Consider the following 13054-nt stretch of genomic DNA (forward strand, 5'->3'; position numbering starts at 1 on the left):
GAGTTGCTTACATCAGGATTGTTTTAACCATGTTAAGCTATTCCAGCTGGAACTAACGTGTCTTTTTCTTTACAACATTTTGCTATTCTTTCCTGATATGCCTGATATGCTGTGAGATTTTGAGCTGGCTTTGTAGCTTGTTTTCAGGCCATTCAACCCCATTTCTTCAGTGCAATCAGCAGGAGATGGTTTAGCATTGTGTACACAGTCCAGGATAGATCCTGACCTGGTGTAACTTGCTGTAGTTGTACTGATACCAGTAGAATGATTTTGATTTTTTGATCAATGGAATTTTATTGGATGAAGGTCTGGACACTGTCCTTTATTGCTTGGGCATAGATTGATCTCTCTGTTGTAGCTGCAGTTTGAAGTATAAAACCAGTAAATTGCATGTAGGGGCCCTACCTACTAAGTATTATTACGTAAATTAGAAAATAACAGGGACATAGTAATACCAATATGACTTTTACTTGGAGTGCTGTGCAGGTAGTAATGAATTAAAAGGCATAGCCGAATTTGAACTTACCACACTGATGAGCTGTGCCAGGGAAACCTGCAGTTCTATAGATACCAACTGGGATGAGTTGACAGCTGGTCGAATTAACTTATTGTACCTGTCAGGACTCAGTAAGTGGTTCATTAGCTTTTCTTCAGCATCTGCTGCGGTGCTTCCTGTAAAACATCATGTAACAGGATTATAGAAGGGAGACCAAGTGACATGATGTAGGAATCACGGAATTTCTGTGCATCAGATCATCTTCATGAAATAATGAGGGCTTTTGATTTTCTAAAGACTGTAGGCTTGTGTGAACAAAAGGATATGGTGCTTGCGCCAATGTATGTTCTGCTGAAGTTGAGTGTCTTTCACAGAGCACAGATCAAAGCAAATAAATCAGAACCCTTTGTTTTTTTTCACAGTAAAATGTGCAGCTCAAACTGATAGATACTTTCGGGAGTACGTTCATAAAGAGAACTGCGAGCAAACCACCCTCTGAACAACAGAGGAAGAACATTTCAGCGATCCAAATGCAGGGAGTCTGGCCGTGACTTCTCTCTTTAGTGTTGTAGGAGACAGAGTTGCAGGCACAGGTACAAACTGAAAGACTCTGATCCGTGTAGGGAAAACCAGGGGATGAGCTGCAGAAGTCATAAGGGGTTTTTAATGATCGTGAGCTCTTTGGTAGCTAGTGATGTTTCTCTTTCAGAATGATTTTATTTGAAAACGTGAGGCAACGTGTAAGCCTTATTTTATGTGGAAGCAAAGCCTGATTTATGGACTAGCACAAATACCGCAAATCTTAGATGACCAAAGCTGGAGTTCAGCGACTGCAAAATACAGTATCTGCAGGATACTATCAAACAAGCCTTAACATTCTCGCTGGGGTGGAACAGCTTATGGCATAACCCATAGGTAATTTCATCTGCTCCCATGTTCTTGCATTTGCATTTTAAAGGCATTCTAGTGGACTTTTCAAACCACTGTTGACCACGTAATAATACTGATGACTAAAGTCCTGGTAACATCGTGCCAACAGAATTGACCCAGAGGGATTCTGCTGTATGTCAAGTAATTCTGTGTTGTGTTACACAGCTGACAGTGATGGACATAGGTGTTAATGAAAACAGATTTTCCCATAGGAAAGGGCATCTGACTCAACCCTAGATATTGCAGAAATGAGGATAGTGTCCCTGCAGCATACCTGCTTCATTATTCCGCAGAGCAGTTCCACACAGTAAAAACCACTGGCCATGCAAGTATTTTAAGTTTGTGGTACATTACTTTGTTCTGGTTCTTTATGTTGTAGCATATCCATGAGATCCAGGGAAAGGCAGACATCAAAAGGCCAGTATCACATAAGCAGTCAAAGTGTGTGTGCATTTCTAGAAGGTGCCTAGCTTCCATGTGAACTGGGCTGTAAGCTGCTAGGGCGAACAAGTCTCTCTTGAAACTGGGTACTTCTGAATTCCACTTAGATTAAAAAAAATACTATAAGAACTTCTTGTTTCTGATCCAGTAAGAAAGTGGAGAGACATAAAAGGAAACATCATCGAAAAGATTTTTCACATCTAAGAACAGCTTTTACTCAAGCTATGGGGAAAAGTTGAGATAAACACCAGGCTTGTTTTAATTCTTTTAAGACCAGCATATATTATAGCATTGGTAGCACAACTTTTGTCACATATACCTAAGCATGACATTGTTCTTCAGACTAGGCTTCTCAAATACTTCCCAAGCCATTTGGGAAGACAATTTTGGATCAATACAGCTGTGTTTGTCGGGTCGGTCTGTTTTTTGATTCACACTTGCTTTGCACATCCCTGCAGGTCATTATAAAATCCCTCATACGATGTGATATTTTAATATTACATTTATTTTCAGTATAAGCCTGCCTAATCAAAGGCTTATCAAGCTAGAGCTAAGCTGATCCTTGCTAAGCTCCAGATTCTGTTTTTACTGGCGTATTGCAATCAAGATAGAGCTAAATTTGATACCGTGAGGAAAATGGGGCCGCACTCTAGGGATGAATCATTCTGTGTTTATAAGGATAGGTGAGAAGCCTTGTGATAGCTAAAGAGAGAATCTTGGTTAAAGTTCTTTTATTGTGGTGTTTTGGGGTTTTTTTAAAACAAAAAATTACATATATAAGTGACATAAGCAGATGGCTATAATTCAAATGCAAATAAATTGTCGTTTGCTTTGTTTCATACAGTGGTCACTGAATGCTGCTAGCAAAGACCATTCTTGTTTGAATTGTTAACTATGTTTCACTGTGTTGCCATCTTTTTCTGTAAATATTCTAGCATATGGAGTATTTGCTAAACAGTGAGTGAGAAGTAAAAACTGCAGAATATTTTCAGAAAGCTAATTCTGAATTTGTAGTAAACCTATTCCCTGAAACCTGGTTTTAGCAATCATAGTCGTCTGGCCTGCAAATCAAAACATACTGTGGGGCCTGCATGTCTGATGAGAACAGCTCAGATTTCAAAGTACGACTCAATATTCTTTATGAGGACGAATGACAGGCCATGACTTAATTATAAAAAATTGTTTGTTAAATAATGAATCCCTTTAAGAAATTATTATCTGTTCTTAGGGAAGGGGTTCCTGTAATGAGTAGTTCTTTATAAAATTGCCATCCCATCCCAACCTTTAAATTACTACATCATCAGAAATAAAGATAGAAGGGGCTACTCTCGGACCTCACTCAGCTGCCTGCCTCAAACACCACTAGGGGTCAGCAGTGCACCGCCTTAACGGCTGCTAAAGCTACTCTCGCTGTAAAGAACATGTAAAAATGAGTGATTCTTGTATAACTTTTACAACCTGTTTTCCATTACAAATCTCCGTATTAACCACATGGCACCTAAGGAGACAAAATTACCAGGCACTCGAGTTCATCTTCATATGCATTTCATGATGTCAGTAGCCATGCATTTGAAACTCCTCTTTTTCCGCTCAGAGTTGGATGAAATGGAAGTGCACAGTTTCCCTCGCAACCTGTTTTTTTCCAAATAGCAGTAATCATCAGAAATGTTGCAGAGGGTAGACTGATGCTTTTAGACAAATGATTTTAACAAGAATGATGAAGCGGTCCTCATTTGGGGGTAGAGTATTTTTGTGTACTGAAAGCAGTAATAGAGAAAACACATTGAGGTGGATCCTGAGCTAGGGAAATTGTTTTAGCTTCACTGAACATTGTATCTGCTATCTGCTCCATGACAAAGAGAGCAAATTGCCACATAACTTGCAGTACACATGCTGCAGTAAGTTTGTTTTCTCTGTGGGAGTATGACCATGAAAAAAAATGTCATGAGTATGCTTCCAATTTCACAGCAGAAGAAACAAAACCACAGACTTCATTCACTCCCCTGTGCAACCTTTGCCTTTTACATCGTCTAATTTAAATACATAAAATGAAATAACTTGTCATCCCATGTTATGTTGTTTATTTTCAGTGTAATGACAAATACGTAGGAGTGATTTCCACAGAACAGAATAAAGATGACAGTGTTGACAAATGCAGGCAAGTGCACAGTTATCACTGTCTAAATTGCAAAATTTAACATAAGGCATGTTTTCTCTGTTCCCTGACTTCACGTATTTTAATAAGTGTTGAAATAGCTTTCGCTTAGAAATAATATATTGTAGCATATGTTGTCATTCTTGTTCTTTCTCCTCTCACAAATAACTTAACGTGGACAATGGTGACATACCAAACTCCCATCTGTAATTAGTAAAGAGCAAACAAGAAGCAGCAATAAGATAATTCTGTTATTTTCTCTGAAATTACTTCGTGATGGTGTTACTTCTCAGCATACTCTTGAGTAAAAAGATTTATATAACCTCTTAGAACAACACATGCTGATTTGGAACACTTATTGTTCCAGTGGAAGTAGTGGTGAATTTACTATATTTTAAAGACTATTTTAATTTCTACACTGCGATTAATGCAAATAAAAAGGAAATACTAATGGGTTTAAAAGTGTGTAATCTAAGACTCTAAAGTGGGCCCTCACTCGTCATTTGTTACAAAGCAGATGTTTTCTAATGCCTTTCAGTGATTGAAGAAACAAAACAACTGTGGGATGAATAGGTAATTATGGGGAAGATGTGATTTTTGTCTCGGTTCAATTCCAGCCAGTTTTACTCTGAACACTTCAGTGGAACCTCTCTGGGGGAAGAAGCTCCTATGGTAAATGCGGTATTTCATGCTGCTGTCATGCTCTGCGTGTTGGCTAAAACATATGCAAGAAATCCTGGCAGACTAAAGAAAATGTTCTTAATGTAGGTTTGCTTTTTTTAGCATATATTTACATATTTCAGCTTAATTTAAACCATTTACATACTAATCAAACAATTAGGAAGTATGAACTTTGCAAAATATATGAACTTGAGCCAGTAATTGTAGAGGGATGAGATCTGTCTTATTTATGGTTCATGTCATGGTTAATTTTTTATTTTTTCACTCTCAGCACAATACCTGCTTTTCCCATCACAGGTGATCCTGGGAGCATCTAAAAGTGTATTATTTAGTGATTATCATTGTCATCTCCTACTGTTCTGTCATTTTATGTCCAACTTTCTGTCTGTCCAATTCCATCATAGTGGATTTGCTGATACCGAACAAGCCAGAAACAACACTAAAATAATCAATTTCATGCATCCTCTTAAAGTCTGCAACCAGCTGAGGTGATAGTTGCAAATTGTCTGAAAGCTTATATCACAGTCCTATCTCCTAGCCCCGAAAGCTATTGCTGTTCTGGAAACTGTATCTGAAAGAAAAGATCACTTACCGTTAAAATAAAAGGAGCCCACTACAAAGAGAAAGAGGGTGTACGTATTCCTCATGGCAATAACAAGAAGAGGTGGATTACTATTCTTCAGTTAAGACAGCTGGCAATAGGCTCTGTTGTCAGGGATGCACAAGGAAGAGATGTAAAAGCAAACCTGAATCTTGGAGGTATTAAATGCCTGGAAAGACACAGACAGTAGGACCTGGCAGAAGCATTCTGCAAAGTGGAGTTTTCATGAGCATAGTGGTCCCTCCCCCTTTGCAGCTGTTTAAAGAGCTTTGTGAAGAGGAAAAGCACATAAGAAGAGGGAACATAATGTGATAATGTTGAATAAAAGGAAATGAAAGAGCAAGCTAAGGAACGTGATCTGCAAAACACAATTGCCTAATTCTTGCTACTAGATAACATTTAGAAGGCTTTTTGGTTAATAAGTGCAATGGGTGGGAATAGCTGTGTGGGAAGAGCGGGATGTAACTTTGCGCTTTAAGACCTGTTAGTGAAAGACATGAGAATAAATTACAGCCCTAGCAGAGGGTAGTTTTCTGTGTCAAGAGAAAAAGTTGATTGCCTACTGCCGACCCTTTTCCACTCGAGGCCACACTGGGGATCTCTCTAAACTAGGACTACAAAAGGCTTTTTGGGAGCAGCAGGAGAGGGAAAGAGAGTTTGTTGTCATTAGCATTTGACAGGATTTTTAAAAGAAAACTAAAGCAGCCACTTGAGAAATAGCAATAGCTGTAAAGACACTCAAGAGGAGCATTAGAGAAATTCTATGGAAGTCATTTTTACAGCTGAAGGGTTCAGCAGAGTATAGAGTATCATGTGTTTTGGCACTTGCCGTGGGAAGATTTGTGTAGAAGGAAGGGGAAAGAAGATCTTACATGCCCTTTGCAAGCACTGTAGGATGGCTGAGTTCCTGGTTAGAAAAAAAAAGGTGCTCATCTTCTAAATACTGTTTTATCTCCATACTGAGGTTCCTCTCTGTTTCAGGGGGGCAGAGGATGCCGTTCTGCTCTTGTCTTGTCTCCCAGCAGTCTGACACCATTGGCTGGGATGGATTCATTCCTGATTTATCAGCATAACATACCAGACTTCTGCATCTAGCACAGTTGCTACCTGACTTGGGTTATTTGAAGAAGGTCACCTGTTGCTGTTTTCAGGCAAGCTGTCAGCGTAGAGTTGAACAACTCATTGCTTTCTCCCTAAGTATTTTAGACACATTTTTTTCACTAAATAGGCCGGTATGTTGTAACTTTGTTGTCTTTAAAGGAGCTGCCATCAGAGGTAGCCCAATACATAAAGAGACTACTAAAATTTTTGGTAACTGTATTATCTACAATCTATGTAACTCCTCTAAACAGACTATTTATTATTTTTGTCTCATTTCTTTAGGGTAGGAGGATGGATTCTGTGAAACAAATGGGAAAGCACTGACTGCATGGGCTTCTACTTGGATAAAACAAGCTGTTACAAGTCAGCTTTGAAGAAGTGGCTTGTGCTGTTGCCCTCCCTTACCCTGAAAACTCAACGTACGCCAACTATACAGTATCATCCACTGAGGTTTCCCAGTAGTTCTTTAAAAAGCTCATAGCCTTCTACCATGAGAAGGACAGCTTGTACATTGTCACCTTTCTTCACCTGCAGTCTCAAACAATTTCCTTTAATATAACAGCCTCGGTTATAATCTCTCAGGTTTTATAGTGTTTTTAACTTTAAAAGATATAAAACTTTGACCTCTTACAACTACTAAACTTTTCTATATATACTTTGCTTAGGGGTGGATTTATTGCATCTTAATGCTATGCAAACAGCACAGATGATAAAAAGTTCTGTGGACTGTGTAGGAATTGATGGTTCATGATTTCTGTATACTCAAAAGATTTTTACAGTATACTGTTGCCTTATTGTTAGCCATACCAACATAAATGTGCTGGTTTTGTTGCTTGTCTTAATGATTAGTCCAGCCTGCTATCAGAGATCCCCTGTGCTTGCTCCTGCCTATTATTTTAAGTCTTTTTTTGCACTTTCATCTCTTCCTTTTCCCTCTCATTTGTTATCTGTTAGCTGGAATTGGTTTAAATTGGGGTTGTTTAGCCTGAAGAAGAGAAGGCTCCAGGGAGACCTTAGTGTGGCCTTTGAGTGCTTAAAATGGGCTTATAAGAAAGATGAGGACAGACTTTTTAATAGGGCCTCTAGCGATAAGACAAAGGGTAATGGTTTTAAACTAAAAGAGGGCAGATTTAGACTAGATGTAAGGAAGAAATTTTTCACAACGAGGATGGTGAAACACTGGCACAGGTTGCCCAGAGAGGTGGTAGATGCTCCATCCCTGGACACATTCAAGGCCAGGTTGGATGGGGCTCTGAGCAACCTGATCTAGTTGAAGATGTCCCTGCTCACTGCAGGGGGGTTGGACTAGATGACCTTTAAAGATTCCTTCCAACCCAAACTATTCTATGTTTCTAAATGGGGGTTAGAATTCTTACCTCAAAACAGTATGGGAACTGTGGGGGAGGATAATGGTTTAAGTGAAACAAACAGGAGAATAGTCATTGTGGGGAGATCTTCTTGGATGAAAAAAGCCAGTGCAATCCTAGTGAGTACATGTGAATGGACTAACTGCATGAAAATACAACACTATTTCTCTGCTTTCCTCCAGCATTTAATTAACAGCATGGAGCCTTCCCACAGCAAATTACCCTCTTGTAATAGTCACAAACCCTAGGAGGTGTGTCCCAAGCAAAGTGTTTATGCTGAGCCCTCCACTTCTTGCTTCTTGCTACAGTGTGCTTGGCTTGTACCTTGTCAGAGCCTTGTTATGATCGGAGACCTTGCCACACTCTTGAGCCTGCTGGGCAATGTTGTCTTTCATAATGTACAGGCAACTGGTCTCAAGGAACTGTGCCTTCAGTTACTAAGGGTATGTTTGAGCAAAGTACCAGTCTGCTGGGGAAGAAAGACTGCATCTGTTTCTCTATTTTTACTTTCTGATAGCTGACCTATTTCTCTTCAAAGGCAAATCTTCCATCTGCTAACCCAGCCCCTGTGCTTTTGCAGCAGTTACAGGAGTAACAGATGTATGGACCCCGAGGTCACTGCGCTTGTACCATCTACGCTGCTTGATGCTTGAGAGTAACAGCTCAAGGTAAAACAAAACAGGCTGGGATTGCTGCAACAAAGCAGTGGGCTGTCACAGAGCCAAAGGGTCACGGATCATTCACTATTGCACTGTTTTTGCTGCTGAAGCTGAGGTGGACAGGGAGAATTACCACAGCTGATTTTCTTTTCCCTGGCCATGTTCCTTCCTTTGCCATTCACTTGTGTTCATTCACTTGACAGATCACTGAAGGTCTTCCTTGATCACGTGTGCTATGCAATTGTTTTCCCCTCAGTGATGCTGCAGGATTCCATTTGTTTGTTAAGTTGAAATCCTGAAATTAAAAGTCTTTTTAGTAGGCATTAGCATATGTGATGTTCTGGATTTGCATGTTAATGCACCGTGCAGGCATGGGAATAGCATGGCAGAGAGCCATCCACTGAACTGGCTGGGGGTTTGTTCCTGGTACTGTAAATGCTTTGCATGCCTTAGGGTATTGGAGCTCTTAGATGCATCAGGAATGCAAGATGTCCAAGTGCCCAGGAAAACTGGCAGTCCCCTTTTGTGGATTTATCATGGTGATTTCAAGCTGCTGCTTGCATTACAAAAGAACCAGTCAGAAATGTTGGAGCTTTCAAAGTGGAAGCAACCTGGGGTGCATCTGGCCTCCTTAATGAGACAGGTACAGGTATAGGGAGATTGCTGCTGCAAAGATAAATGCTTCCAGATGGAAAGCCACAATTAGTTTCCAGTATTTGTGACACTGAAATGAAGTTCAGGGCTGAGCTCATGGCTAAACTGAATCTATAAGGACTTCAGATCAGCTTGTTAAATACTGGCCTTACAGAACACGTAGGACTGACTGACTGTTGCACCAGCAGAACAGCTGTCACTTTCTGCTTGAAAATCGCTACAGAAAATGTCAACTAATGGCAAATTTTGTTTTTCTAGCACCTGACGTCTGAATGAACTTGTAATGATATCTGCCAAGGTCCTGGCTCATGTCGTCAGCAGCAAGGCATACTTTGCTCTCTGATTGCTTGAAAAATGGAACTTCCTGTGAGTAACTTCTCCAAGTATCCAACATGGTCCCCTCCAGGTAAAATCATAGTTTTCCCTATGTACTACTGTCTAAATGATCACATTAGAACAGCTGTGCTAGAGCTATCATTCTGCGTTCCTGGATTTTTTTTCCTTACAAGTACATTTACAGTCCCATTAGAGATGTGTGAATGTAAGCTTTTTTGGATTAGTAGGTGCTTTATGCTGGAGAACTAGTTTTCATCCAGAGGCTTACTCTACAGTGATGGACCATGTCTATGTGGGTAATTACGTCATAAAGTCAATTTCTTACAGCCCCTCTGTAGTTACGTTTTCCTTGCCAAGTGGGTTCTAACCTATATGTACAGGTTTGTAATAAGCCGTCTTCAGGCAAGGTATAGTACCATCACGCTTTTGCAAATGACTGTGGGAAACAGAGCTGTGGATGCTACCAAATTATCAGGTAAATAACACTCCTTTAAGGTGTCAAACAATGATGACTATATGTTGGTGCCTGATATGTCGTCACATTAGAATCTGCTGTAAACCAACAAAATGTTCCAGAGAATTGCCACTAATAGCACTGTGACAATGCTAATAACACGAATGATGCATACAAATGACTCAGTAGCAATGGATGCGATTCCAGTTTTCATTGACAAAATATGAATGATTATGGATTGATGAAAAGCCACCTTTCTTCTCTGGAATATGATGGCAGACAAAGTCACTCCTGGAAAAATAATGCTTGCCTTTTCTGGTTAATATTTGAAAGTTGTCACCATGTGCTTTGTGAGCTAGCAGGTGGCTTATGTTTGTAGAATATTTAAGGCAGTAACATTAAAGCCTCTACCACTCACTGATTATCATGAACATCTTTAACCTACAAAGTGCACAAGTGTAACAAGTCCAGAGGGTTCTCCAAAGCACTGGAGAAGCAGCAGCTGGGGATGGTTATGCTATTTTGGAGCTGATGCTTTTATTTTTATCAGTCTCTTTCACTTCCTCTTATATGCTTTGAGATTTGTTGCAGGGCAACCTGTTGACTGCCCAATATGTGACTGACGAACAGTCAGATATTCTTTGCAAACATTGTAAATGAAGCCGTAGCCATTCTTGCAATGCCTGCGTGTCGTATGAAATTAATAAAAAAGGGCTAAATATATGCATGTTTAAGAGCACATCTTCACCAATATCAGTATGTTCCTATATGCAGTGTAAGTGTTTTTGTGTGCTCTTACTTTTTGAAGGCAAAACCCTAAATGTAAATTCCAGGAATAGGAAGCTCTATTCCTTACATTTTTCTAGCTTGCTACGTTATTCTGACTAAGAAACTATGCTTCCTTGCCCACCAAATCTCTCTAATTGTTGCCCTTTTTCCAGTTTGATGTAACGGCAGTGTGTGTTACATCCCTTGGTAAAGATCCAGTTATAAGTTTTTAGTATTTACAATATGTTTTCTAGATTCAGGCAGATTGCCCCTTTTAATCCTCATCACTTTATTCTGCTTTATCAAACTGAACCTAACAGTAAGTTAGTAAGGATTTATTTCCAGCTTTTTCAGTATTTATACCTTTCTACTGAAACATCTGGAACGTCCTATAGCAAAGTCCTACAGCAAACAACTGTTTACTATGGATGCCAAAAATGATGAAGTGTATAACATTCCTGTGAAATAAAACACAACTATTCTAAGAGTAAAGACAATAAAGAGTAAGCAGCCTGAGCTAAGGCAAACACATATTTAACTATGCAGATTGAAATTTTAATACCGTTTACTACTACTGTGTTTTCTGCAGTAATTGGTAAGCTATTGAGAAAATCTTCACCATCTCCTAAAAGTAGATGCTATGAATAAAGCATACATGATATTTTCAAGCTGTGTGTTGAATTTAATATTGCAGGGCCAGACCTGCAGATCTTGCTCAGACTGTAGTCTGATGTGAAGTTTATCTATGAGGTTGGCAAATTTTGTACCAGACAGAGTTGTATTAGAAGGATCACTGTATTTTTGGCATTAAAATGATTTTTCTTCCCAAGGTGTCTCTATATACTGCAGGGTGCTGATAGCAATAGCTAAGTTCCTGGTGCATACATGGTCATCTGGAAAACCCAGAAGTGCTGTGGTGCCGAGCCCATGTCACTGCAAAATTGTGAAGAGTTTTACTTGCTTTCTAACCATCACTCTTCACTGAGGCAGACCTGCACATTGCTATGTCCTCCATTGCTTTTGCTGTGTTGGGCCCATGCCAGGATTGTAGTGGCTGTTTTGTACGCCGGGGCTTTTAGAATGGGGCATTGGTGTGTGTGGGTTATTATTCTGTTATTGAGATAACTTCTGTGCCAGAAAAAAACCAAACCCACAACTGTGTGTGGCAGAGTCCAAAGGTTTCTCTCTCACACTCATGATGGAGGCAATCAGACCTTCTGTATCTGCACATCCATTCGAACGGAGGAGTGGAAGAGTGAATGACATTTGTACTGTTTGAGATTGACCTTTTTATTTGAGACTGCTGCATTTCAAAATGAGGAAATTTGAAAAGTGCAGAGAAAAAGAGGGCTTTAGGAAACAAGACTGAGAGGCAAAAGACATGGGCTTTGTTCTCAGCTCTACCATGAGTCTTCAGGGCTGCCTTTAGATAAATACCATGGCTGCTCCAGTTTCCCCAGGTGGAAAGCGAAGATAAGGAATTGCAAAGATTTAACTAATGTTTGTAAAGGGCTTGGATGACAAGGAATGAAAAAGAATCATGAAAACACAAGGAAGCCCTGTATTACTGTGGCTTTCACACTTACGCTTCTACTACCAAAGAGGTTTTTGCTTTTCTTTAATAAGCAAATGGAATGGATACTGGGATTGTCTGTCACGCAGCTAACCTGGCATTACTGCTTCATCAAGACTAATAATCATTAACATCATTTTAACTTTGTAATCCCTTTTTTTTAAATTCTCCTTAAAGACAAAGATCCAGATGTGGCTAGAGTGATGAATACATCTTAAGCCATAACCTGCATCATCACTGCCTCAAAGTAAGGATCATTAAAATCACATTAAGGGTTGGCATTAAGGGGACTGGCTTGACTTCCAACTTCCAGTTTTCAGGCTTCTGTAATTTTAAAGTACCCAGACTCTCAGTGCAGCACAGGAGGCTGTTAGTGAGATTCCTTTTTATTTTAATTGCTTTGAAGGGTCATAATGGAATATAAAATCCAGTTTCAGGTTTAACAAAGTTTTGCTGGAGGTCGACTTTGTTAGGGCTGCTGTCAGTGAGAGCTGGATCCCTGTTTGGAGTCAGCTTTAGCCCAGCAGAAAGCCCAGTCTTATGGCTCTCTTGTAAGACCCTCCTGTGTGGAGTTCTTTGGATTCCTTCCTTCTGGTGGTTACACAGGGTAGTGAGAACAAATATGAAGTCTGCATAGACTTGTGTAGGAGAGCAGAAATGGCTGCTATTTCTGCTTCCTGGCAGATGCTGAAACTGTAAGTGCAGACAGTGGGTTGTTTCTGAGAATAATCAAATGGGCAACCCCAGAACAGTTTTCTGCAGGAGCATGGAAATTCAAAGTAGAAGCAGTTTGGTCCTATTTTTCGTGGAACAGAGATGAATTCTTACTGTGATTTTA

General features: G+C 39.8%; 1 protein-coding gene across 1 annotated transcript in view; it reads right to left on the reverse strand.

The window, feature by feature from the left end:
- The window catches only part of CHRNB4 (cholinergic receptor nicotinic beta 4 subunit), a gene marked incomplete at both ends in the record, with an annotated part of 12668 nt that extends 7318 nt beyond the window's left edge, over nucleotides 1-5350 (reverse strand). The window contains 2 exon segments of the mRNA XM_082004942.1: nucleotides 527-672; nucleotides 5296-5350. Coding sequence (XP_081861068.1) covers nucleotides 527-672; nucleotides 5296-5350 — 201 coding nt within the window.
- Nucleotides 5351-13054: the final 7704 nt, after the last annotated feature.

Source organism: Phaethon aethereus (genome assembly GCF_964289735.1).
Source record: "Phaethon aethereus genome assembly, chromosome: 12".
Taxonomy (NCBI): Eukaryota; Metazoa; Chordata; class Aves; order Phaethontiformes; family Phaethontidae; genus Phaethon; species Phaethon aethereus.